The sequence below is a fragment of the Suncus etruscus genome, chromosome 12 (genome assembly GCF_024139225.1).
Source record: "Suncus etruscus isolate mSunEtr1 chromosome 12, mSunEtr1.pri.cur, whole genome shotgun sequence".
In the NCBI taxonomy this organism is placed as follows: Eukaryota; Metazoa; Chordata; class Mammalia; order Eulipotyphla; family Soricidae; genus Suncus; species Suncus etruscus.
The window spans coordinates 10,721,746-10,747,016 of NC_064859.1; the positions used below are offsets into that span (position 1 = coordinate 10,721,746).

The 25,271-nt window shown below is 57.6% G+C and overlaps 2 protein-coding genes across 7 annotated transcripts; one reads left to right on the forward strand and one right to left on the reverse strand.

Annotated features, from left to right (window-relative positions):
* Positions 1-184: 184 nt before the first annotated feature.
* On the reverse strand, positions 185-1,336 carry LOC126024597 (translation initiation factor IF-2-like). The gene is made up of 2 exons (XM_049785030.1): positions 972-1,336; positions 185-799 (listed from the first exon to the last, which is right to left on the reverse strand). Exons 1-2 carry the CDS (start codon positions 1,023-1,025, stop codon positions 185-187), a joined length of 669 nt encoding a protein of 222 aa, XP_049640987.1. The 5' UTR covers positions 1,026-1,336.
* DCTN1 (dynactin subunit 1) lies at positions 406-24,206 on the forward strand. Of its 6 annotated transcripts, none has more exons than XM_049784334.1 (32): positions 406-472; positions 10,257-10,502; positions 10,773-10,851; positions 11,036-11,070; positions 11,891-11,911; positions 13,527-13,544; positions 14,730-14,750; positions 15,589-15,780; positions 16,001-16,198; positions 16,307-16,511; positions 16,590-16,668; positions 16,953-17,112; positions 17,205-17,309; positions 17,445-17,636; positions 17,875-17,991; positions 18,191-18,343; positions 18,726-18,886; positions 18,990-19,158; positions 19,362-19,430; positions 19,593-19,655; positions 19,755-19,904; positions 20,045-20,206; positions 20,283-20,414; positions 20,518-20,643; positions 20,769-20,911; positions 21,046-21,212; positions 22,404-22,418; positions 22,531-22,652; positions 22,744-22,933; positions 23,029-23,108; positions 23,446-23,535; positions 23,857-24,206. In XM_049784334.1, exons 2-32 carry the CDS (start codon positions 10,275-10,277, stop codon positions 23,992-23,994), a joined length of 3,780 nt encoding a protein of 1,259 aa, XP_049640291.1. In that variant the 5' UTR covers positions 406-472; positions 10,257-10,274; the 3' UTR covers positions 23,995-24,206. The 6 variants fall into 6 exon arrangements, with proteins under 6 accessions (XP_049640291.1, XP_049640292.1, XP_049640287.1 ...); XM_049784335.1 differs by lacking the exon at positions 406-472 and adding an exon at positions 7,873-7,893; XM_049784330.1 differs by lacking the exon at positions 406-472 and adding an exon at positions 8,520-8,756.
* The last annotated feature ends 1,065 nt before the right edge of the window (positions 24,207-25,271 follow it).

Sequence of the window (25,271 nt, forward strand, 5' to 3'; positions counted from 1 at the left end):
CTATAGGGTTCCCCGCTAGAGCCTGCCAGGAGTGATTTCTGAGCATAGAGCCAGGAGTGACCCCTGAGCGCTGCCAGGTGTGACCCCCAAACCAAACCAAACCAAACCAAACCCCAAAGACCCTAGGCCTGGGGACCTCCCAACCCAACCCAACCCAACTCAACCCAACCCAACCCCAAAAACCCTAGGCCTGGGGACTTGCGAGTCCTCCAGCTCCAGCGCGCTGCCCTCCGCCCGCCAGCAGAGGGCGCTGTCCCGCACCGCGGTCCGTAGGGTCCTGACGGGCGGCCCCGCCAGGCACGGCGCAAGCGCGAGTCTCGGGTTGTCCGGCACGGTGCCTGACCGGCTGGGACAGGCGGCGCGCCGGGCAGCGCTGGAGGGGTGGGGCGGGGCGGGCGGGGCGGGTCCTCGGAGTCCGTGGCGCCGGTGCGGACGGAGCGGCCGGGAGGGGCGCGGAGCCCGGACGCCACAGGTACGTCCTCGGGGCGGGTGGGCGCCCCGGTCGCGACGGCACCCCCGGCCGGTTCTCGAGCCCTGGGCGCCTCCGGGTCCCGCCGCGCCCAGATTGGCCCCCGGACCGGACCGGGCAGAGACGGAGAGACAACCGTCGAGCAGGCCCGATGACCTCTGGGGGTGCCCCGTCGGGGTCCCAGGTGCCCCCCGGGCACGCCCCGTCTCCGCTGGCAGAGCCCAGGCGCTTGGGTTCACTGCAAGGAGAGGATCTTCTCCGGTGTGGCCGGAGAAGCGACTTGGAAATAGGCGCCTGGGCTGCAGCCGGCTGGTATCTATCGATCACCTCCTGTCGATAAGTGATCGATAAATGTCGTCTCCCAGGTTCACACACACACACACACACACACACACACACACACACACACACACACACACACACACACACACACCTCATGGTTGGGGCCTTGCCCAAGCCCTTTCGGGTTATGCCTGGACTGCAGCTGGCTGGTATCGATTACCTGTCGATAAGTGATCAATAAGTTTCGGCTCCCTGGTTCACACACAACACACATACACAGATAGACAGACAGACACACAGACAGACAGACACACACACACACACACACACACACACACACACACACACACACACACACGGACAATTTTCATGCTTAGGGCCCTGCCCGAGCCCTTTTTGGTTATGCCTGGACTGCAGCCGGCCGGTATCGATCACTTCCTGTCTATAAGTGATCGATAAGTTTTGGCTCTCTGGTTCACACACACACACAGACACACACACACAGACCTCCTGTCGATAAGTGATAGATAAGTTTCGACTCCCTGGTTCACACACGCCCGAGCCCTTTCTGGTAAGCCAAAAGGAAAGCCCAATCACTCACCACCCCCCTTTGAAGAAAAGGTATTTTGGGATCAGATTCGTTGGGGCAAAAGTCGGGGTTAGTGTTCTCTTCGGTCTATTTCTGAGTCTTCGGGATGCTCACGGCTCTCACTGGAATTACCTCATGCCACCCCAGTGTGACAAAGAGGAACAGGGTAGGTAAATGCAGATTCAGTATGGGAAGCTCCAGGTTGGGAAGGAATGTTGATAGTGCAGTTAAGGATCTTGTTAACTCTAGTTGAGGCTACATTGCTAACAAGTTTCCAACTCCAGTCCCCAGTCTCCCAATCCTTGGACCACAACACTGAGTAGAATGTGCATACAGATCATGCCTTTGAAACTTGGGTCTGATTCCTCTAGGAAGGCTTCCAGCCTTTTTTTTGTTGTTTTGCTTTTGGTTTTGGGCTGCATTTGGTGGTGGTGATCAGGAGTCTCTCCTAGCAGGCTGGAGGGGACATTTATGGGTGGCGGTGGATTGAACCCAGGTCTGTTGCTTGCAAAGTATGCGCCCTATCCACGGTCCTATGGCTCAGGCCTCACTAGGGTGCCTTTCAAATAGAAAGTGATGGTAGGACGGTAGGATGGAAAGGTGGTTGCCGTACTCAGCTTTTGATTCAGCATAGGATCCCTAAAGCAACTCCAGGAGTGATCTCCAAGCACGAATGGGTGTGGCCCAAACATCCAAAACAAAATAGAACAGAGCAAAGAAAATGCTGGGATCCTAGCCGAGTTTCCTTTGTAGAAGTTGAATTTCATCTGACCTTACCCCTGCCAAATGGCCATTTTGGGCTTGGACCTTTTTTAACGGGAATGTGCCTTTTGAGGCATTCTGATGCATCTTGGGAATAGCTTAGTAGGTACTTTTCCTTGCTGCTGTAATATTACAGTTCTGCAATTCCATTCAGTTCTAGTTGTTTTTTCAGAATTAAGGGAAGAAAAAAAGCCTTCTTTACAAAGATGATTTTTTGTTTGTTTGTTTGCTTTTGGGTCCCTGCCCGGTGCTCAGCTTAGACTCTAGGAGCTTAGGTGTGATGCCTGGGTGACCATATAGTATGCTGGGGATTGAACCTGGTTGGTTCACAGTGTGCAAGGCAAGCACCCTCCCCTCCTATACTCTCTCTGACCCCCCTCCAAAGGTCATTCTTTTTTTTTTTTTTTTTGTGGTTTTTGGGTCACACCCGGCAGTGCTCAGGGGTTATTACTGGCTCCATGCTCAGAAATTGTTCCTGGCAGGCACGGGGGACCATATGGGACACCGGGATTCGAACCGATGACCTTCTGCATGAAAGGCAAACGCCTTACCTCCATGCTATCTCTCCAGCCCCCCAAAGGTCATTCTTTTTTTTTTTTTTTTTTTTTGGTTTTTTGGGCCACACCCGGTAATGCTCAGGGGTTACTCCTGGCTATGTGCTCAGAAGTTGCTCCTGGCTTGGGGGACCATATGGGACACCGGGGGATCGAACCTCGGTCCTCCAAGGCTAGCGCAGGCAAGGCAGGCACCTTACCTTTAGCGCCACCGCCCGGCCCCCCAAAGGTCATTCTTAAAGTAGTAAACCATAGCTGTTTTCTCCACATCAAATGCTTCATGATTCTGTGGCAGTTGTTAAAAATTCCTCAACATTAGGTTCAGGGTGCAGGAGCCAGTGGGGAGATTGAGCATACTCTTGTTTTTGGGGCCACACCCAGTACTGCTTAGGGGTTACTTCTGGCTCTACACTCAGGAATGGTGATGATTCTCTGGGGACTATATGGGATACTGGGAATTGCATGCAAAGCGAAGACCTTACCTGCTGTACTATTGTTTTGGCCCCTTGGGCTGGACTCAAAGGAGGGGTGGGTCTTATAGGACATGGGCAAAAGTTCCTGGAGATGACACAGCAGGATGGCATTGCTGGTGGCAAATGGCATGTTAGAGAGGTAGACTGTGAGCCAAGCAGTATTGCAGAGGGTCTGTCTTTAGTTGTCTTCCTAAGATATTAAGGGTTTAGGCACGGAGAGATAGCACAGCAACGTTTGCCTTGCAAGCAGCCGATCCAGGACCAAAGGTGGTTGGTTCGAATCCCGGTGTCCCATATAGTCCCCCGTGCCTGCCAGGAGCTATTTCTGAGCAGACAGCCAGGAGTAACCCCTGAGCAATGCCGGGTGTGGCCCAAAAACCAAAAAAAAAAAAAAAAAAAAAAAAAGATATTAAGGGTTTGTCTGGGTTCTGGGGGTCACACTGGACTGAGATAAGTCTTACTTCTGGATCTGTTCTCAGGCTCACTCCTGGTGGGAAGCCAGGAGATTTTTAGGCGGGATGGGGGATGGGACTGAATTTTGGGGAACTAACTGTAGAAAAAGAAGGGGGAGATCTGCTTTAGCATTGTCCAGAGACAGCCTGGCATCACGTTCTCAGAATCAGGTTAGCAGGGAGAGAGGAGGAGGAGGAGTTGGGTCTGAGAGAGGCGAGACAGAATTAACCTGACACATGATTAATTGGCTGTTGGGAGCAAAAGGAGCGGTTGAGGATGATTCAATTTCCTATTTTGGGCGGATGTTGGTACCAATAGAAAAGAGGGAATATGGAGGGAATTTGCATTTCTTGGGGGAGGGGTAGAGATCTTGCATGTGTTTTGGGCCAGGTGAGTTTGGAGGGTGGACCGAGCCAAGCAGATTGGGGTCAGTGTGGGTCAGTGTAGATCCGAGAAGCATAATAGTATGTGCCTGGAGTGGGGTGTAGACAGTGGGAAGGATCGAGGATAGCAGAGGAGATATGAGGGGGGACATGCGAGAGAGGGAATGTGGTCCCTGAGCCAGGAGGGGGCGTGGGCCAGGATGGAGATGCAACCCTGGAGCTGGGCTGTCCATGAGCCTAGGACGCTTGTGAGCAGCTTCTGGGGCATGTCCAGGCTGGCTGACAGGGAAGTGGTCCAGAGTTGGTACCTGCTTGTGAGAGATGTGGCAGAGCTGAGAGTTGTTGCCTGGTGGGTGTGGGTACCTGGAGAGGTTTGTGGGGTTGGCTCTGGATGGGGGCCAGGGTTCCTTTGAAGAGAAAGGACTGAAGGGCGGGAAGGCTGTAGGTGATGGAGGCAGCTAGCTAGCAGGGAAGTGTCCAAGGGACTTCTATACAGCAGGGTTACCCACAGAGGTCTGGGGGCGCTGGCATGGCCTCTGGCAAGTGCCATGGCTTAAAAGGAGTGTAGGAGGTTTGGAACAAAGGGGAAGGGAGAGAGAACAGAGCCGGCTTTGTGTGTGTGTGTGTGTGTGTGTGTGTGTGTGTGATATAGTGTTAGTGAGTGAGAGTGAGTGTGAGAGAGTGTGAGAGAGAGTGAGAGAGAGAGAGAGAGAGAGGAGAGAGAGGAGAGAGAGAGGAGAGAGGAGGGGGAGGGAGAGAGAGAGAAAGAGAGAGAGAGAGAGAGAGAGAGAGAGAGAGAGAGAGAGAGAGAGAGAGAGAGAGAGAGAATCTTGGACTACCCCATCCCTTGCCTTAAGAAAGGCTGCTTCTCCAGCCTCCTGGAATTCTTATACTCCTGGGCTAGAAGGATCCCTCTTCAGCAGTAGAGGAAATCGAGGCTTAGGTTTGATGACTGACATCTGCACAGCTTTCCCAAGACTGCAGAGTAAGCAGAAATTGAATCCCGGGTTTGCCCAATACATGGTCAATCTATGTATTGACCATTTCTGAGCTTCTAGGAATAGGCGTATGAGTTGGAGGGAAGTAAGAAAGAGTGAGAATGGATATGTGTGTGTGTGTGTGTGTGTGTGTGTGTGTGTGTGTGAGAGAGAGAGAGAGAGAGAGAGAGAGAAAGAGAGAAAGAGAGAGGGAGGGAGGGAGAGGAGAGGAGAAAAGAACTCCACTTACTGAAATGCTTGAGTGCTGAGAGAGGTGAGAGAGAAGAGAAAGGAGAGAGAGAAGAGAGAATCCCATTTACTGAAATGCTTCAGTACTTTCTCTGCACCCATGCCGGAGAGACAGGTGACTACTGCTGGCTACTGGGACTGGCCCTGACAGTCACCAACGGAGCCCATCACCATCAGCCAGAAAAATAATCATTTTTCCTGCCAGCTGTGGGGCTAGGCAGACCTCCGGCCTTACATAATGGCACAAATGGAATGCATCCCCAGGTAGAGCAGAGAGACTGCAGGGAAGGGCCAAATCAGGCTGGCCCTAACGGGGAGAAGCCACCTCGACTTACCTTTACTGCAGCCACTGGACATCATTTCCATGTCCTTCCTCTGGAGTTGCCATGGATGTGCTTTTGCGTGGGGCCTGGAGGCTGGTTTCCTTTTTGATCTGATGATGAGGCAGTCTTTAGGAAGAGAAAGTGGCAAGGACTGTTCTGCTTCTGGGCAGGGTCCAGGAGCCCCTAAATAGCAGGAGTGCCTCCCCCAGGCCACTGCGGCTTTGTTGGTGGCCTGGGCTTTTGCTGAAGTTGTGAAATGGTGCATCTCTCCTTTAGGGCGCAGGCTCCCGACTCCCTGTCTGCAGGGTCCTAGTGCTCATTCCTGGGAGCTGCTTCGGGAACTTTGAACTCGAAGTAGGGCTCCCCACTGGAGGGGTTGACCTTCTGGCATGCCTTGCTGTGCCTAGGATTCCCAGCTAAAGTCCCTTTATGGGAGCTCTGGGCGGCCTTTAGCCTGGTGTTCCTGCCTGGCACCAGCCCATCTGAGGTGGTCACTGTGGCTGCAGATTCTCTGGGAGGAAGCAGGAGCCTGGGACGGGGAGAGAATCTGAACCCGAGCTGCCCTGGGAAAAGGCTTTGATTGGGGCGAAGACTTTGATTGCTTCTGTCAGGCTGTGAGTCCCAGGAGTCAGACACAGTCAGTCCTTCACATCCCTGCTTCCTCATTGGCACTTTCAGAGGTGTACTGCCCCCCCTGCTTGAGACAAGCGGGCTTGGGGCCTCAGGCAATTGGATTGGCCAGAATCAAGTCTAGGTAGGTGAGACAAGAGGAATTTAGGGCTCTGAAGCTGCTGGGGTGCTAGGAAGTGAGGCAGAAGGATGGAACCTTGAGGTCAGAAGTACTCCCTTGCCTCTGTAGCTCAACAGTCTGTTTCCTTCTCTGAAAGGCTTTCCAACCAATCTTCGTTGGCTGAGATTGCAATGCCAGTGATGGCATTCAGTGATGGCTAACCTTTTTGAGCCCGAGTGCCCAAACTGCCGCACAATGCCCGGTCCTCCGAATGGCCAGTCTGGCCCTGTTGGTGCATTCGCCTCCCGCTGCACCACATATCTTAATTGTGGACCTTCCCTCGTGCCAGCTGCAATGCCTTCGCGTGCCACCGCTGGCATGCATGCCATAGGTTCGCCATGGAGGCTCTAATTGAACCCCCGTAGCATCACTGTGTGGTAGGCACGGTTTCCCCCTCCTCAGATGGGCTAAGTGGAGTGGGGAAAGCTGTCAGGATGCTGATAGACAGTGAGAGTTGGATGTCAGGGCCAGAGCTGTGTGGGGTCTGACCGTGTCTGACCCAGTCCCCCAGCCTGATCTTGCTCAGGGCATCTGCTTGGACTACTTTCTACTTTTCATTTTTCTTCTGCAGGGGTAGGGCTTGGCTCTGCGCTCAGGAATAACTCTTATAGGAGGAGCTCAGGACCACATTTCGAACCAGAACTTGATCTGGAGATGACGGGAAGCAAGACAAGCATTCTAAGCAGTGTCCTGTGTCTCTAGCTCTAGACCCCCTTCCTTCCCTTTGTGGTTTAGACCCCACTTCCTTTGCTCATTATCGTGACAGCCTTCTTGTGGTGCCCTGTGCTCACTGAAAGACCTCCATCCCAACTCACTCTGATGGCCAGCTTAGTCTTCTTGGATAATTTCCAGTGGTCAGCTCCTTCGTCTCTCGAGTTCAGTTATTCATTAACAACGTGGGGTTGTAAAGGAGAAAAGATGTCGGCTCTGTTTCGGTGATTCATTAGAACTCATTCAGAGTTCTTCACCTGGCCAAGCTATTTTTTAAAAACAGTCCTTACTTAGTCAGGCAAAATGATTTCTCTACTCAAATGGGATAAACATCTCACCGTGTTGGCAAGGATTCTCTCTCCATCTGGGGCTTGAATCCTTGAGGTGCTCAGCAGATGGGTAGTTCCGAGGAGCAGTGCATGGCCCTGCCTACCTGGGTGGTGCATAGAGAGGGGAGATTTACAGTTAGGAGAGCAGCTTTTCCCGGTCCATGGCTGGCTGTTGGCTTTTGTTTTGTCAGACTGTGTGATTTGCTTAGGAAAGAGGACAGATGGATTACAGGTGCTTGTTTTGTATGTGCGAGACCCTAGGTCCATCCCAGAAAAAGGAAATTGGGGGTGAGTTGGGGGGAAAGGCTCAGTTTAGAAACCAAAGACAGCGTAGGAAGGCACAGAGAGGGGGCACAGGCTCTGCCGGCCACTCAGGTACGAGGCTCTGTGCTGAGCCCACCGCACATGGAGAGCTGATACATGGAACCAGGAGGCCTTGAGAAGGAGCCTCATCATTCATAGCTATCAAATGGACGCAGGTCTGCTCGATTTCTGAGAAATGCTGAAAACCAGCCAGACCGTCCTGTTCCTTCTGTCCTTCCTGTTCAGGTGATGGCTTGCAGGCCAGGCCGGTGTAGCAGGGGCTCCTGTCTGGCAGGGGATGGTGGGACCCTGCCCATCCTCCGTAAGGTGCACAGAGGAGCTCAGAAACTGCGGTGGTAGGTAGCGATCGCTTCCGGCTGTGCCAAGCTCTGGCCCCAACTCTGCTGCGCCCTGTAATTGCCCTTTTATTGCCCGTCTGTTGGTCTAGTCTGGTGTGCTGTGGTGGGTGGTACCCGCCCCTCTGGCCCAGTTGAAACCTTAATTACAGGGTTGGCACCAGGTTTAGGATGGGGAGGGCCAGAGAAGAGTCCCAGAAAGGGGGATAGGTGGGGGGGTGAGACCCTTACTTAGGAGCTGTAGAAGCTCCAGGTACTGATTATTCTGAGGTGTCACTTGAAGCCCATGAGACTGTTGAGTTCATCCTGGGTCCCAGTGTGTGGGGGTGGCCACGGTGGTCAGGGGGTGCAGGAGGAGCCCAGGATGGGTGACCAGGGTCTGCACAGGGGCCTGGCCAGGTGCAGCAGCAGGACACTAGGACCCAGCGGCAAGCAGGGTTTCCTTCAAGTCTTCCAGCTCTAGCGCAGTGAGACTCATCAGCTGCTCCCAGCTAGTCCTGGTGCTGGGCAGGAGGGGACGCGGGAGGGGATACGTGCTCGGAGGGGACCTGAGACACAGCTCAGGGTCCCCCCCTGCCTTGCAGGGCCACCGAGTGCGGCCCATGCCCTGGGAGCGCCGAGACCCTGGCTAGCGCCTGTCCATGAGGGCCTGGTGCCCAGACCCCCCTGCTGGGTTTCCACCTTTTCTCTGTGCCCAGGGTGGCCGGGGGAGGGGGCAGCATGGCCCAGAGCAGGCGGCACGCGGCCCCCCGGGTAAGTGGGGGTAAATGGGGCCTGGGGACTTGGCCAAGGTGGGGGCTGGGTAGAGGGGGGGGGGTGAAGGGATTCGCTGGACCGACCCTCCTCTGGCTTGGTTGGCACCAGGCGGGGCAGCATGCCGAGGCCTGTCTTGGCCTCTCATTGGACCCCAGGCCAGACAATTCCGAGGGTCTGGGACCAGCTGGGGACAGCAGACTGTGATGGCGGTGTGGCTGTCAGAGGGACAGGCCTTTCTCTGGAGCTGCTTTGTTGGCTGTGGCCCAAACAGTCTGCCCTGGCCACATGGTTGTTACTGAGGTTCTGTGGGGTTGGCAGGTGCCTGGGGTCAGCCCTGGTGTCAAACTCAGTCCGATGCTCCAAAGCCCACCTTGTTGTCACTGGTGTGATTTGGGGTCTTAGAGCCTCTCCTTTCTGGGTGCATCTTTGGGGAAGGAATGAGGGGTGACAGGCTCCGGGAGGCTCCCCCGGATGCCAGGTGGGGATTGTACAATATTTAGGACCATGGCGCTACTTATTCATCAGTTTGCTGCAAGGGCCCAGGTTCACTGAGGGAGTGGCTCTTGCTAAAAAAAAGTCTAAGGTGTGACTTTCTCCCAGGCCCCAGGCCTGATGTGGATGGAATTTGGAGGTGTCAGGTCCTGTCATCACAGTAGAGGGCCTCCCAGGGACAGATACTTCCTGCATTCCTTGACCTAGTCTGTCTGTCGGGTGAAACGCCTCCTTCCTGCGCCTCTGACAGAGTTGGAGACCCAACCCTGCCTGACTGTGTTAGTGTGACAACAGAGACAGGTGGGCCAGGCTCTGCCAGGAAGAGGGGCCAACAGTAGGGAGGCTGTGGGACAGATGTGAGGGAGGCCAGGCGGCCAGGAGGGGTGCGGTGGGCACACAGGATGCATGTTGCGCTCTGGAAGGGGAGGGGAGGAGCCGTTGGAGATGCCCAGGAGGACAGGGACAGTGTGAAGGGAGGTGTCCTGCAGTCTTGCCTGTGCCCAACCCAGGCTTCCAAGGCAGACACTAGCTAGGTCCTGGGGTGTCTGGTTTGAACTGAGATGCTCCGTAGGAGCTTCTTTCCCCTCCTGGGGCTACTTCTGAGGCAACAGCCATGTGGGGACGCTCACAGGTCAGCGGATTTTGATTCACTATAGGATTTCAATATAAAGTCTTAAAGATTCTGGAAGGCTCAGAGGAGTTTGAAGAAGTCATCCCTAGTGGTAGTGCATCAGGAGGGTGTTTGCTTTCCACATAGCCAATTTGGGTTCCATCCCCTTATTCCGTAGGGTCCTCTGAGCCTGCTGGGAGTGACCTCTGAATACAGAGCCCTGAGTAAACCCTGAGTACAGTTGGGTGTGGTCCCAAACCCCAAACAAAAAGTAAACCAAAAACACAGAACACATGACTGACATTTTTCAAAGGGGCCCTGGGTGGGGGCTCAGGAATGATCCTGCTGCTTCCTTCTCCACATGTCCCATATTCTGCCCACTTGCTTTCTTCCAGACGCAAGGCGGCAGCAGGATGAGTGCGGAGGCCAGCGGCCGGCCCCTGCGGGTGGGCTCCCGAGTGGAGGTGATTGGGAAAGGCCACCGAGGCACTGTGGCCTATGTTGGCGCCACCCTCTTTGCCACTGGCAAGTGGGTAGGTGTGATCCTAGACGAAGCCAAGGGCAAGAACGACGGGACTGTCCAGGGCCGGAAGTACTTCACGTGCGATGAGGGGCATGGCATCTTCGTGCGCCAGTCTCAGGTGCTCACTTACTCCATATGTGTGTATGTGTGCGCATATGTGTGTGGCATGCAGGAGGCATGTGTGCAGACGTGTGCCCAGGCTCCTGCTTTGTTGTATGTGTGCTGATGTGCGCATGCTTTCTTCCTGGCCCTGAGCAGAAGCATCTGGTTGGGAGTGTGGGAGGCCGCAGGGGAGGGGAGATGGGCATCTGTTTGGGGGAGGCCTGGGGAGGGCCCCTATTTTAGCCACCCTCGACCTGCTTGTATTGAGCCTGCCCTGTGGCCTCAGATCCAGGTGTTTGAAGATGGAGCAGATACTACATCCCCAGAGACACCGGATTCTTCTGCCTCTAAGGTCCTCAAGAGAGGTAACAACCACCTGCTTAAGTTACCTCCCCCTATCTGGGAGTCCCTGGCACTTGTCCCCATAACACGGGACCACATTGGGCCCGGAAACGTTTCCCTTGATGCTGTGTTCTAGCTTTTCTCCCCTGACACGATGTTTTTTGCCCCCACCTCGGTGGCCAAACACGCTTTGTTTGCTTTTTGCAGAGGGAAGTGATTCAGCTGCAAAGACCAGCAAACTGGTGAGTGGTTGGGGGTATACAGAAGGGGGTGTGGGTGTAGGGCTCCCAGGCCTGGAGTCTTCAGCTTTCCTAAGAAGGCAGCTTTCCAGAGTGAGTTGTTGCTCCAGGGGCAGAATTGGGTGGAGGTGGGGGACATTGTTAGAGCCTGAAGGTCAGGGTCGAATGGGTTGACAGAAAGGACAGGTTTTCCTCTGTTGCCACCTTCCTGTCTTTTGTTTTGTTTTTGGACCACAACTGGGAGGGCTCAGAAATCATCCCTGCAGGCAGGCAGGCTTTGGGGTCCATATGGGATTCTGGGGATTGAATCTGGGTTGGCCATGTGCAAAGCAAATGCCCTTCCAGCCCCTTTCCTGCTTCTTGGTACCTGAGGCTGCCAGGGCCTAAAGGGGCTGAGATAAGGGGGAGGAGGAACATGAGGAAGGAGAAAGGAGTGGGAAGGAGCCTTGTGGGACTTCTGCTTTAGGCTTAGGGAGTGTGTGTGTATGTGTGGACCTCTGCTTTAGTCTTTGTCCTCACCTTCCTCTGCACAGAGCAGGGAATGTGTGTGTGTGTGTGTGTGTGTGTGTGTGTGTACCTCAACCTGTCAGGGTATGATGTCCTGGTGTGTGTGTATGTGTGTGTGTGTGTGTGTGTGTGTGTGTGTGTGTGTGTGTGTGTGTGTGTGTGTACCTCAACCTGTCAGGGTATGATGTCCTGGAATCTGGCCCTGAGTTACTGAGAAGCTGGCTTGATCCCTGCCTCTCCCCCTTTGCTGTGCCTGCCAGTCAGATCACCGACTATCAATGCCTTACTGTAACTCTGTGCTTTCCTACTCATGCAGCGGGGAATGAAGCCTAAGAAGGTGGTGTGTTCACTGTGTGTGCCTGGGCGGTGTGGCCCCCAGCCCACCCCCAGCTGTCCTGCATGCCCTTGGCCATTGCATGTATGTGTGTGACCTTGAAGTCAGGCTTGCCAGAGGAAATGGTGGCCCTGGTTTTCAGAGTTCCCTTGAGGGGTGCAAGGACATGAGACATGGTGTCCAGGCCCAGGTAGTACTCCACAAGGATAACCCTCCTCTCCCCAGCCCCAAACGCCTCTGCTAGGACAAAACTGCAAGCATTTGACTGTACATGGAGTGATTCTCATTTGGCTGAACTGGGAGGATTGGGAGGAGAGACTGGGGCGGGGGTCAGCATCAGGGAATTATCCAGTAAAGTGACGAATGCCCCTTGGAGGATGAGGAGACAGGAGGCCAGGAACAGTACTGGGAAGTCCCCACTGGCCAGGCAATCTGCTCTGTCCATCTTGCTCTGCCTCTTCCTTCCTCTGCTGCAGATCCCTAATGTCCACTCTGCCTTCCGCAGCTTTCCACCAGCTAGGGTTGGGAGTGGGGCGCAGTGGCACCTCCCTCCCAGACGCTTTACAACTCTTAGCATTGTTGCTACCACTTCCTCTGCATGCATGCACTCATCTATCTGGTCTGCTTGTGTCTCTGCATTACATCCTCGGCGTGTCCTTGTCTCAGCCTCCTGGGGCCCAGCTGCCTGGCATGAAAAGAGGGGTGGCCCTACTGAGGCGGTGGATTGGGGAGAGTCAATCACGGGCCTCTTCCACTCCTGGTGGAGCTGTCCTGGCTTTTTTTTTTGGAAGACGATGCGCTGGGGAGGGGGGACGGAGGAGGAGAAGGCTCCTGGGCACGGAGACGTGACTTCTCTCCTTTCTTATGGTGGAGTCCTGGGCCTTCTTCACTCGCAGTTGGGACAGCCGCTAGCTATCTCTGGGTGGGGACCTGTGCTGGGTTGGGCCCCCAGCAAAGCCTAGCACAGGGTCCCCGCTGGCACCGGCACCGTGGGCCCCGGGCACTCCAGAGCAGAAGAGACTCCAGCGGCTTCTGCAAGTGTTCAGCTCCCCCGAGAGGTCCTGGGGGTCCGTGCATGGAGACCAGAGAGGCCCCACTGAGCCAGGTCTGCGCAGGGCCCGCCCCGCCGCTCCCTGCGCAGACCTGGCTCGGTGGGGCGGGGCCAGGACAGACTGTCCAATCAGGGCAGGGGGCGGGACCTGAGAGGGCGGGCTCAACGTGGACCCGTCCAATCGGGAGGGGCGGGGGTGGGGCCATACCGGCGGTTGCTAGGTGACGCCGTGGCCCCGCCCCACGGCCCCGGTTGGCTGCATGACGTCATGCAGGCCGAGCTGCCACCGCGCCGCTGCTGCCGCTGCTGCTGCTGCTGCTGTTCCTGCGGCCGCAGCCTCGGCCTTCCCCCCCCACGGCCCCCCGCTTTCGGCCACCCGGCTGGGAGGAAGTGCAGGCCGCGCCCTTGAGACCCCGATGCTCTACTAACCTATCTCCGCCGCTTCCCTCTCTCTCTTCGCTCCCTCCCTCTCTGTGCGTCCGTCTGTCCGTGCGCGCCTGTCTGTCTGTCCGTCTGTCCGTCCTCGCTGCCCCTCCGGCTCTCTGGTTTTCGGCCATGATGAGGCAGGCCCCGGCAGCCCGAAAGGTACTCTCGCTTGCTCTTGCTTGCTTGCTCTGGTCCTGCTGCGGGGTTGCCGGGCGACGGGGCCCCCCCACCCCTGGCAGCCGGCTGGGTGGGGATGGGGAGGAGAAAAGGCAGGTGGGGGCTGGGAGAGTGTGCTCCTTTTCCCCCTTCACCCCCAGGGTCCCCCGGGTGTGTCAGGAAAACCCCCAGAACTTGGGCGAGTTAGCCCTGAGCATCCCATCCCGGGAGCAGTCCAGGCCCAGTGCCCGGCCTCTGCTGCACCCCTCACTCATCACTCCCACTGGGCTCTCTCTGGAGGGATTGCATTCTAGGGGCTTGGTGGGGAGCGTGGAAGAGCCCTTGCTTGCTTGGCCCAAGGCAGAGGCTGGCATTGCTTTCTCGGGTTCGGCGTCTTAGATCCATAAAAATAAAGCTCCGAAAGGAAGCCCCTTTCGGAAACCCCTGGGCCTTCTGGCACCTTGTTTAGGGGTTGGTTCAGGGCAGGCTCAGGGCAGTGATTTCTTGGTGCTTTTTGCCCATCCCCACCTTTTCCTCCCTGGCAGCCCGGTGCAGGGTTACTCTGCTGAGCTGAGCTTCTGGCTAATGCATCTTCACCAGCCTGACACCTGAGCCCACTGCCCTAGGGATGGGGGCGGTGCTGGAATGGGGCCTGGAGGGGGGAAGGGGAGAGACTGAGGCTGCTTAGCCTATACTCTCTTGGGGGGGCCGCATCTCCCGAGACTGAACTTACAGCTCCACTTTTGGGTCAGAGTCGACTCCAGTGCAGAAACCAAGGGGCTGATTCGGGGGAAGCCTTGGGGATGGCAGGTGAGGGGAGGTGCCATCTGGCGCAGGGCCATGAAAGAAGTTGATGGAAGAAGAGCTGGTCTCTCAGGACCCCAGCCAGATGCCGCCTCTAGTCTCCCGTGATTCAACCTAAGAGATGGACTTCTGGACTGGCTGGGACAGTTGAGGGGTTGAAGTCTGCAGCAGTTGGGCATAAGTTAGGGCTCAAGAACTGTTGGCCACAGGAGTTCAGAGATCTTGGAATAGGAGCGAGGCAATTAGTAGTGGGGGTGAGGGGCAGGGCCAGGTACCCAGACCTCCATTCCTGCTCCTTCTGCTCTCATTGCTGTCCTGTTTGCTGTCTTTCTGCCCTTATTCTTCCTCTTCCTGATTCTCCTCTGGCTCGTGTTGCCTGTACAGACCACAGCTCGGCGGCCCAAGGTGAGGAAAGAAAACAGGCCATAGTTGAGCCAGTGCATGTGTGTTTCTGGCATGTGCATGCTTGTGGGCCACAGTGTAAATATTGAGCATTTCTGGGGAGTGAGTGGCCAGGAGGTGAGCCCCTGCTTCTGGGGGACATGACTTCTGGCTTGTAAGGGTCTCAGCTGCTGCTTTGAGTGCATGGGACAAATGACAGCTGATGTGGCTCGCAGAGGTGGGCCTTCTGGAGAACGGCTTCCACTGCTGTTGCTGTGGATGAAACTCAGAGGAGCTGAGCAGCATTCAGGAGCCAGGAGTGTGGGACTGGCTGTGCAGGGCTCTGGGTGCCAGTTCAGGCTCCCCAAGGGCTGGGTACTTGCACTGACCCCCATCTGATGGATGCCTTGTTTCCAAGTCTCTCCTGTTTTCCACCTGGGGTCGGCAGGTGACGGGCAGAAGGTTGATGGGGCAGAGGTAGAGGGCCACTGTCATCCTGGCCTGGTTCCCTGCAGGGTCTCCTCTGTACCCCACTCCAAGAGGGAAGGTCAGTTAGGCTGTGGAGAGTGAAGCACAGGCCAGGACTGGCTTTGGCACAGTGCAGACCTGTCCCCCACTTTCAGGCCCGCCTCCTCCGGACATACTGGATAAAGATGTTGCTGGGAGGATGTGGGAGGATGTGGGGTCCTTGCCAAGGGAGGAGTCTGACACTGCTCTCTCCCTTCTCCCCTGGCCCTCCTCTGTCCTTGTCACTTTCTCCCCTGCTCTCTGCCTCGGCTATTGTCTCCCTTCCTCGCCCCACAATCCTGCTCTCTCCCAACCCCTGCCGCCTGCTTTGACCTGCACTTACCCCTCCTGGTAGTCCACTCGTCCAGCCAGCACCGGGGTGGCTGGAGCCAGCAGCTCCCTGGGGCCCTCTGGCTCTGCATCAGCAGGAGAACTGAGCAGCAGCGAGCCCAGCACCCCAGCACAGACGCCTCTGGCCGCCCCGATCATTCCCTCACCGGCCCTCACCTCTCCCAGCACCACAGCCCCTCTCCCTTCCCCGTCCAAGGTAAGGATGGGGCTGCAAAGGGAAGTCCTGGACACAGAGGGGCCTTGCTAGGTCTGGGGGTTCACTGGACCTCTGCCCTTCCTCATGCTTCCCAGCGGCCCCAGGTGCCGCTTGGCTTTTGCTCCGGGACTGGAATGCTATTCGCACAGGCTCTTTTACCCCTCTCCATGGCATATCTTGGGCCGGGGCGGCTGTGCCATGTCTAGTGTTCCCTGTGCAGGAGGAGGAGGGCCTGAGGGCTCAGGTGCGAGACCTGGAGGAAAAGCTGGAAACGCTGCGTCTGAAGCGGGCGGAAGACAAGGCCAAGTTGAAGGAGCTGGAGAAGCACAAGATCCAGCTGGAGCAGGTGCAGGAATGGAAGAGCAAGATGCAGGAACAGCAGGCAGACCTGCAGCGGCGCCTAAAGGAGGCGAGAAAGGTAGCACAGGGCAGTGGGGTGGGAGCTCGGGGGCGGAACTCGGGAGGGGTGCAGCCCGGCTGGGCCCCCCATCCCCAGCCCACAGAGTCTTGCCGCCCTGCATCTCAGGAAGCCAAGGAAGCACTGGAGGCCAAGGAGCGCTACATGGAGGAGATGGCTGACACGGCCGACGCCATTGAAATGGCCACGCTGGACAAGGAAATGGCCGAGGAGCGTGCAGAGTCCCTGCAGCAGGAGGTGGAGGCACTCAAGGAGCGTGTGGATGAGCTCACCACGGACCTGGAGATCCTCAAGGCCGAGATTGAAGAGAAAGGTAGGGGCCAGGGATGGCTGGGGCCTGGTGGGGGCTGGGGGTGCCCAGCTGATCTGCCCTCTACCTGATCTGCCCCAGGCTCAGACGGGGCAGCATCCAGCTACCAGCTCAAGCAGCTCGAGGAACAGAATGCCCGCCTCAAGGACGCCCTCGTGCGGTAGGGACGGGCACTGCCGCTCTGGTGCCTTCTACCTCGCACCAGCCTTCCGTGCCCTCGCGCCTCCCCCCCCCACCCCAGCTTTCCTTTTATGTTATTCTTTTCTGGGGCTAGGGGGATGGCCACATCTAGTGACTCACTCATGGCTCTGTACTCTGGAATCACTCCTGGTGCTGCTTGGTCGACCTTATGGGGTGCTGGGGATGGGATGCCATTAGCTGAGTCCTGCCTGTTGTCTTTTCTCTCCTGCCCTTGGGCACTCACCTTCCTTGGTGTCTCCGTAGGATGCGGGATCTGTCTTCCTCTGAGAAGCAGGAGCATGTGAAACTGCAGAAGCTCATGGAAAAGAAAAACCAGGAGCTGGAGGTCGTGCGGCAGCAGCGGGAACGCCTACAGGAGGAGCTGGCCCAGGCTGAGGGCACCATCGATGAGCTGAAGGAGCAGGTCTGGGGGCCCAGGGTCCCTCTGTTGCACTGGCCACCCCTGTGCTTGGCACCTTCCAGCAGCCTCATTTTCCCTTTTCCTCCCCAACCCAGGTGGACGCTGCGCTGGGTGCGGAGGAGATGGTGGAGATGCTCACGGACCGGAACCTGAATCTGGAAGAAAAAGTCCGGGAATTGAGAGAGACTGTGGGGGACCTGGTATGGAGAGTCGGCCCCCGCTTGGCACTGGCGAGGGGCACACGTGCATGTGCGTGGAAAGGGCTTTGCTGGGAGGTGGTGTGTGGTGAACGAGCCCCTCATCTGCCTTCCCTGCCCCTGCCCTGTGGCTCCCAGGAAGCCATGAACGAGATGAACGATGAGCTGCAGGAGAACGCTCGAGAGACCGAGCTGGAGCTGCGTGAGCAGCTGGACATGGCAGGCGCTCGGGTGCGCGAGGCCCAGAAGCGGGTGGAAGCGGCCCAGGAGACGGTGGCTGACTATCAGCAGACCATTAAGAAGTACCGCCAGCTCACGGCCCATCTGCAGGTGCCGCCTCCTCACCCGCCTTTTGGGTTTGTTTTGTTTTTGGAGGACCACACCAGTGATGCTCGGGTTCTTCCTGGTTTCTTATTCAGGAATCACTCCTAGTGAGCTCCGGGGTCCGAATGGGATGCAGGAGCTTGAATCCGGGTTAGCCATGTGCAAGGCAAACACCTTCCCTGCTGTGTCGTCACTTCAGTCCTTGGTGACCCACTTGTGCCTTTTTCTCCATTTCTGCTCCCAGGATGTGAATCGGGAACTGACGAACCAGCAGGAAGCATCAGTAGAGAGGCAGCAGCAGCCGCCTCCAGAGACTTTTGACTTCAAGATTAAGTTTGCCGAGACGAAGGCCCATGCCAAGGTCAGGAATGTGGGTGCTGGGAGCATGGGGGAGCCTGGCCTGGTAGAGTTGTGTACGGCCGGGTTGTGGGATTGGGACTGGGATGTGTGTGTGGTGCTGGAAGCTTCCTGGCCTGTCCTGGAAGCCGGGATTTAGGGAAGCCGGTTCCCCCTGGGATTCAGGTCTGCAGCCTCTCAGCCCCTTGCTGAACCCCACACAGGCCATCGAGATGGAGCTGAGGCAGATGGAGGTCGCCCAGGCCAACCGACACATGTCCCTGCTGACAGCCTTCATGCCAGACAGCTTCCTTCGTCCGGGTGGGGACCACGATTGCGTCCTGGTGCTGCTCCTCATGCCCCGTCTCATCTGCAAGGTGCAGCCAGCGAGTACCTCACTCGCTGGGGAACGGGCCTGGTAGGGGACGGTGGGCAGCATCCCTGACTGGTCTCAGAGTAAATGAGCCAGACTGAGAAACCCAGAAGGGCCCCTTGAGAGACATAGTCAGGGGCAGCAGTGATCTTCGAGTGGAGACCCAGATGTCTAGGGGTCACTGGGGGGACTCGTCAGTTGGCATTTTGCTCTTGGGGTCCTCTGAGCCCCTGGATTGCCAGTGTTTGGCACCCTTCTTGACACATGAGCATCTGTGTTCAATTGCATGCGGAGGTCAACACTTTCGCCGTACTCGGGCCCTGCACCACTGTTTGGGGACTGTGGCCGCTTCCTCTCAGCCCCGGCCCCGGGGATTTCTCCCACAGGCTGAGCTAATCAGAAAGCAGGCCCAGGAGAAGTTTGAGTTGAGCGAGAATTGTTCCGAGCGACCGGGGCTGCGCAGTGCTGCAGGAGAACAGCTGAGCTTTGCTGCGGGGCTGGTGTATTCACTGAGTCTGCTGCAAGCCACGCTCCACCGCTATGAGCAGTAAGAGGCCCCTTTGACCCTGAACCCCAACCTGACTCCACGCGGCTGCAAGCTTGTGGCCCCCAGCGGGCTTGGTCCTCATGGCATCTCTCCCGGTCTGCAGTGCCCTCACTCAGTGCAGTGTGGATGTGTACAAGAAGGTGGGCAGCCTGTACCCCGAGATGAGCGCCCACGAGCGCTCCCTGGACTTCCTCATCGAGCTGCTGCATAAGGACCAGCTGGATGAGACCGTCAATGTGGAGCCTCTCACCAAGGCCATCAAGTACTATCAGGTGTGGGCAGAGCGGCACAGTGGGGAGGGAGGGAGGGACAGGCTTTTTCTGCCTGGCCCAGGACGCAGGCCTGTTGGCTTTCAGATTCTGCTCCCGAGTCCCACACTCCTGAGCCTCCATCCGAGGTGGAGGAGAGGTCTCCTTCCTTTTCCCAGGCCTGATGGCTGTCTGTCCGTTTGTCCTTCTTCCTTCCTCCTCCTCAGCACCTATTCAGCATCCACCTTGCCGAGCAGCCCGAGGACAGCACAATGCAGCTGGCTGACCACATCAAGGTATGGTTCCCGGGCCTGTGAACCCCAGCTTTCTGCTTGGGGCTGAGTGGAGCCCAAAGGTTCCTGGTGGTTGGCATGAGGGCTCAGTGGAGGTGACTGTGGCCTGCTGGTGGGTGGAAGGGCTGGTCAGGGTGCTGATGGCCCGGTGTCCTGTCCTCACAGTTCACCCAGAGTGCCCTGGACTGCATGAGTGTGGAGGTGGGCCGGCTGCGAGCCTTCCTGCAGGTGAGATGCTGATGCTTCGGGCCCAGCCCACTGCAGTCCAGACCCCGCTGTCCCTCTCCCCACTGACAAGATGTCCCACTTCTGCTGTTTCCGGACTAGGGTGGGCAGGAGGCCTCAGATATTGCCCTACTGCTCCGGGACCTGGACACATCTTGTAGTGACATCCGCCAGTTCTGCAAGAAGATCCGCAGGCGCATGCCAGGAACTGATGCACCTGGGATTCCTGCTGCCCTGGCCTTTGGGCCACAGGTATGGGCCCTGTTGGGGTGGGGCAGTGCCTGAGGTCAGAATCTGTTGGGCGGGGGCAGGACAGTAGTGGGGTCTGGTTGGACCAGTAGTCGAGCAAACAACTGTGTGAAGAGTCACCAGGACATGGGCCTGTCTTGCAGGTGTCCGACACCCTCCTGGACTGCAGGAAGCACCTGACGTGGGTGGTGGCTGTGCTGCAGGAGGTGGCGGCTGCTGCCGCTCAGCTTATTGCCCCACTGGCAGAGAACGAGGGCCTACCTGTGGCTGCTCTGGAGGAGTTGGCTTTCAAAGCCAGTGAGCAGGTGAAACTGGGAGGTTGGGTGGGGGACTGTGGCCCGACCGTGGGTTGGCACTCACTCTGTTCCACGGCTCTTGCAGATCTACGGGACGCCGTCCAGCACCCCCTATGCCTGCCTGCGCCAGTCATGTACCATCCTCATCAGCACCATGAACAAGCTGGCCACAGCCATGCAGGAGGGCGAGTACGATGCTGAGCGGCCCCCCAGCAAGGTGGGTAGCGGCACCCGGTGGGCTTGGGTGGGTGGGCTTCGGGGGTTTGGGGACTGCACCCAGAGCTGGGGAAACCACAGCTCATCTGCACACCTGTCCCCAGCCACCCCCGGTGGAGCTGCGGGCCGCAGCCCTGCGGGCAGAAATCACAGATGCCGAGGGCTTGGGCTTGAAGCTGGAAGATCGAGAGACTGTGATCAAGGAGTTGAAGAAGTCGCTCAAGATAAAGGTTTGGATTCCGGGCTCAGGGGCGGACAGGAGAGTGGTCACTGTGGTGTCCCGTGGGCCTGGGAAACGTCTCCTGCCCTGCTGGGCTGCACTGGGGGAGGGGGCACTGATGCTCTGTCCATGCAGGGTGAGGAGTTGAGCGAGGCCAATGTGCGGCTGAGCTTGCTGGAGAGGAAGCTGGACAGTGCTGCCAAGGATGCCGACGAGCGCATGGAGAGAGTGCAGGCACGGCTGACGGAGACGCAGGCGCTGCTGCGGAAGAAGGAGAAGTCAGCTCCCACCAGGCGCCCCACCCCAGGGCACATCTACCCCAGGGCTCCCACCTAAGGGCTCACCCACCCTGGGCTCTTTCCCCCACCCAGGGTCATGGCAGGGCCAAACTTCAGGCTGGCTCTTCCCACAGGGAATTCGAGGAGACCATGGACACGCTCCAGGCAGACATCGATCAGCTGGAGGCCGAGAAGGCAGAGCTGAAGCAGCGGCTGAGCAGCCAATCTAAGCGTATGGTCGAGGGGCTTCGGGGCACCCCACCCTCCGGCATAGCCACCCTGGTTTCCGGCATTGCCGGTGGTGAGTGAGTGCTGGGCTGAGTGGGGTGGCCCTGTGTGGCTCGTCTCCCTCTCACCTGTGCAGTTTTTCTTTTTCTTGTGTGTGTTTTGGTCCACACCTGGCTTCTGGCTCTTTGCTCAGGAATTACTCCTGGAGGTGCTCGGGGGACCATATGGGGTGCTGGGGATCGAGCCTGGATCAGCTACGTGCATGGCAAAGGCCCTCTCCACTGTGCTTGGAGATTTGCCCCGGAACGAAACCCCTGGATGTCTGGGCCTTGCCTACTGCGCCCTGCCATGTCTTGTCAGCTGGCCCTTCTGGGGTCTGCTTCTCCCCAGAGTCAATGTCATTACTGCCTTTTGGTTTGGGGCTCAGGGACCTTTTTATACCCACAAGGTTCCTGTTCCTCTTCGGGGGGGTCTGCGGAATGGCCACATGGTATTACTGTTTGAGCACAGAATCTTTTTTGTTGCTGGTTGTTAAGCTTGAGGCACTGTGATTCTCAGTGTTGTTAGGGACTGGATCCCCAGGGCTTTTAGGGATGGGATCTCATGCAGTCTTCCAACACCAGTGCCACCACCAGAGAGAGTGTCCCCCTCCATCCTACCCCCAACCCAGCTCAGCACAGACTGAATGTTCTCTTGGGGTCTATGAACTCTCTCACTGAGTCCATGCCTTCTGCAGAACATGGGACTGGGAGGAGCGGTGGGAGGTGCTGCTGCTCAGTTTGGGGATCTGGAGGTTGCTTGTCACTGCTCCCTGGAGGTGGGGGAGGCACGGAGCCATGGGGGCCGGAGTGGCCTTACCCAAGAGTCACCTGAGCACTGCTCCACCCTCGCCCGTCTAAGGGCCTTGCTTGCCCAACCCTCATGCCCTTGCTCTTTGCTTGAAGGCTGCGGCTGAGGCAGAAGGGGTGGGGTGCTTGGGACTTGTTTTTGAGCAACACCCTGTGGTACTCAGGGCTTACTCCTGCCTCTGCTCAGGGCTCTCTCCTGCCTCTGTTGTTCAGGCCTCACTCCTGGCAGGGCTCAAGGAACCTTTTATAGTGCCTGGACTGAACCAGTGCTCTGGCTCTGGCCCCAGGTGGGACTGTCGGGAACATGGGTCTTCATTAGGTAGTGTCCAGATTCCTGTGGTGTGAGCGTCCCCTGAACCCCAAGTCATTAATCTCTCTCCTCTTTTCCTGCTGCCCATGGGTTACCCCGAGCACAGAAGAACAGCAGCGAGGTAGACATCCACAGGCCAGCTCCCAGGGCTGGGCGGGGTGGAGTGCAAGGGTGGCAGGGGAGGAGAGGTGCCGTGGGAAGGAGGCTGAAGCTTCTCTCTGTGGTCCCTGCAGGAGGTGCTGCTGGGCAGGCCCCGGGCCCCGGGATGGTGAAAGACTCACCGCTGCTGCTCCAGCAGGTCTCAGCCCTGCGGCTGCACCTGGCCCAGCTGCAGCATGAGAACAGCGTCCTCAAGGTGGGGCTCGGGCAGCCGTTCGTGGGGCGGCAGTGGCCTGAATGCGGGGCTGGGCTCTCCCTCACCAAATCCCTTCCTTGTGTCTCCTTAGGGGGCCCAGATGAAGGCTTCTCTGGCAGCGCTGCCCCCTCTGCACGTGGCCAAGCTATCACTGCCACAGGAGGGCCCTGACACCAAGCTGGGTACTGGAGCCCTGTACCGCAAGACCAACCAGCTCCTGGAAACTCTGAACCGGCTTAGTGTGCACACACATGTTGTGGACATCACACGTGCCAGCCCAGGTAGGGGCCAGATATGGGCCCCAGGAGGACCTGCCCACACCATGGGCCCTGGGAGGACCTACCCACCCCCATGAGTCCCTCTCCCACCCCTGCAGCCGCCAAGAGCCCATCGGCCCAGCTCCTGGAGCAGGTGGCTCAGCTCGAGTCCCTCAGCGACACCATTGAGAAGCTCAAGGTGAGTCCAGACCTCTTGACATCCCAGGCTCCGATGGGGGGGCCAGGGAGGAGAAGGCAGGTCCCTTGGGGCTCACTGTCCGTGGATGTGGGACCAAGTGCTCCACAAAAGTGGGGTGGGCGAGAAGTGCCCCATTTTCTCAGCACTGTCAGCTTGAGAGTGGGTGAGTACAGGGGTTTGGCTGGTCCCAGGGCCGGAGTCTGAGTTGGTAAAAGCCAAACAGGATTTTGGCTGGGTAGGCTGGAGGTGACAGCAGCAGTACAGGTCCCTGCACTCCAGGATAAGTCTTCGTAGACAGACCTGTGTGGGCTCGTCAAATGGACCTTTGTCCCCTCAGGATGAAGTCCTCAAGGAGACAGTGTCGCAGCGTCCTGGAGCCATGGTCCCCACAGACTTTGCCACTTTTCCTTCCACGGCCTTCCTCAGGGTAAGGGGGAACTCAGGTGCTGGGAGGGGGGCTGGCAGGTGCTTCCAGGTCCAGAACTCGAGAAGCCTCTGAGGGCTCAGGGTCCCTGGGGGAAGGTCAGGCCAGGTCCCTGCCATGACGCTAGAAATGCTAGTTTGTGACTGGTGCCAGGAGGGGCTGCAGTCTCCCCCTGGTTCCATGGGCCCTGCTTCTGCTCTGACGACGCTGTCCCCTTGCTGAGGGCCTCAGAGCTCACAGTGTGCCAGCCTCGGTGCCCGAGCCCCAGGTCACTGGTCACTGGCACATCTCTGACCTGACACCTCTGTCCCCACCAATTCGTAGGCCAAGGAGGAGCAGCGGGAAGACACAGTCTACGTGGGCAAAGTGACCTTCCCGTGTACAGCCGGCCTTGGGCAGCGGCATCGGCTGGTGCTGACCCAGGAACAGCTGCATCAACTCCATGGCCGCCTCATCTCCTGATCGCTGCCACTCCCTCATCCCCTCCTGTCCCCTGGGGCCTGGACAGCACTTAATGCACCACTGCTCCACCGGCTCCCCGCCTGCTGCTCTGCTGGAACCCGAGGCTGCTTCCTGAACCCATGGGGGCCGGCTGAGGCCCACTGCCTCAGGCTGAGTGAGGCCCCGGTGAAGACTGACTCCTGTATTAAAGTGACTTCTGCTTCTGTGTGTGTTCGTGTGTTGTTGTGCTGAGTTGTTTTGTGCCAGGGCCCCACGCACGGAGGAAGGGAGGGGACCAGGAGGCAGGGCAGGAATTCCCATTACTTAGGTCGGTGTGCATGGCTTGTGACTGGAGTGACCCCAGCTCCTGCCTGCCCTCACCCATCTGCTTGACTGCCCCACCAGTGTCCTGATGTCTGTCTCAGAGCCATGTGGGGTGACAAACATGGTGTCTCCTGTGCCTGTCCTGCCTCCTCTTTTGTTTGCTTTTTGGCAATACCTGGTGGTGCTCAGGGGTTAACATCTGGCTTTGCTCAGAAGTTACTCCTCAGGCTCAGGGATGCCAGGGATTGAAAGCAGGTTGGCCATGCAAGGCAAACATCCTCCCCGTTGTACAACGCAAGAGGAGGGGAGAGAGAGAGAGAAGGGGTGGGGAGAGCAGGAGAGGAGAGGAGAGAGAAGAGAGGAGAAAAAGGGTGTGGAGAGAGACAGGGAGGGAAGAAAGTGTGTGTCTAGAGGAGGCCACCATGGAGCAACATCCTTCCACTCACCAAACTCAGGAGAACTATGCAGGTGACAACAGCCCCCTTGGGGTCTCTTTCTCTGGGGGTTCTCAGATGGCTTCAGCCTCAACAGAGCTTTCACAGCTCGTCCCTAGCTGAGACTTGGTCATGAGGCAGCCAGCATCTTCCTGCGGCTCAGTCCCTCCCTGATCATACATGACCTGGAGCCTGACACAGCTAGGCAGGAAATCTGGGGAGGGCTGATGCCGAAAAGGTGTAAAGAGGGTGCAGGTGTGGCACAGAGGGCCGGAGTTAGGTTTTGCATGTAAGCTCTGCTGGGAGTGACCCCTGAGCACTGTGCTAGGAGAACCTGTGGCACAGAAACCAATAAGGAAGAAAAGATAAAAAGGAAATGAAATAGCAAGTTTCTGAGACAACATCCTCTTCTCCAGTCATCATGTTTGAGCCCAAAGCCAAGCCAGTCCTCTGCACCATCCAATCATCTGCAAGTCTGCTCCTGCTGTGCCCTCAGGCACCTAGCTGCGATTAGAGCATTAAGTAGGACCAAGACCTGGG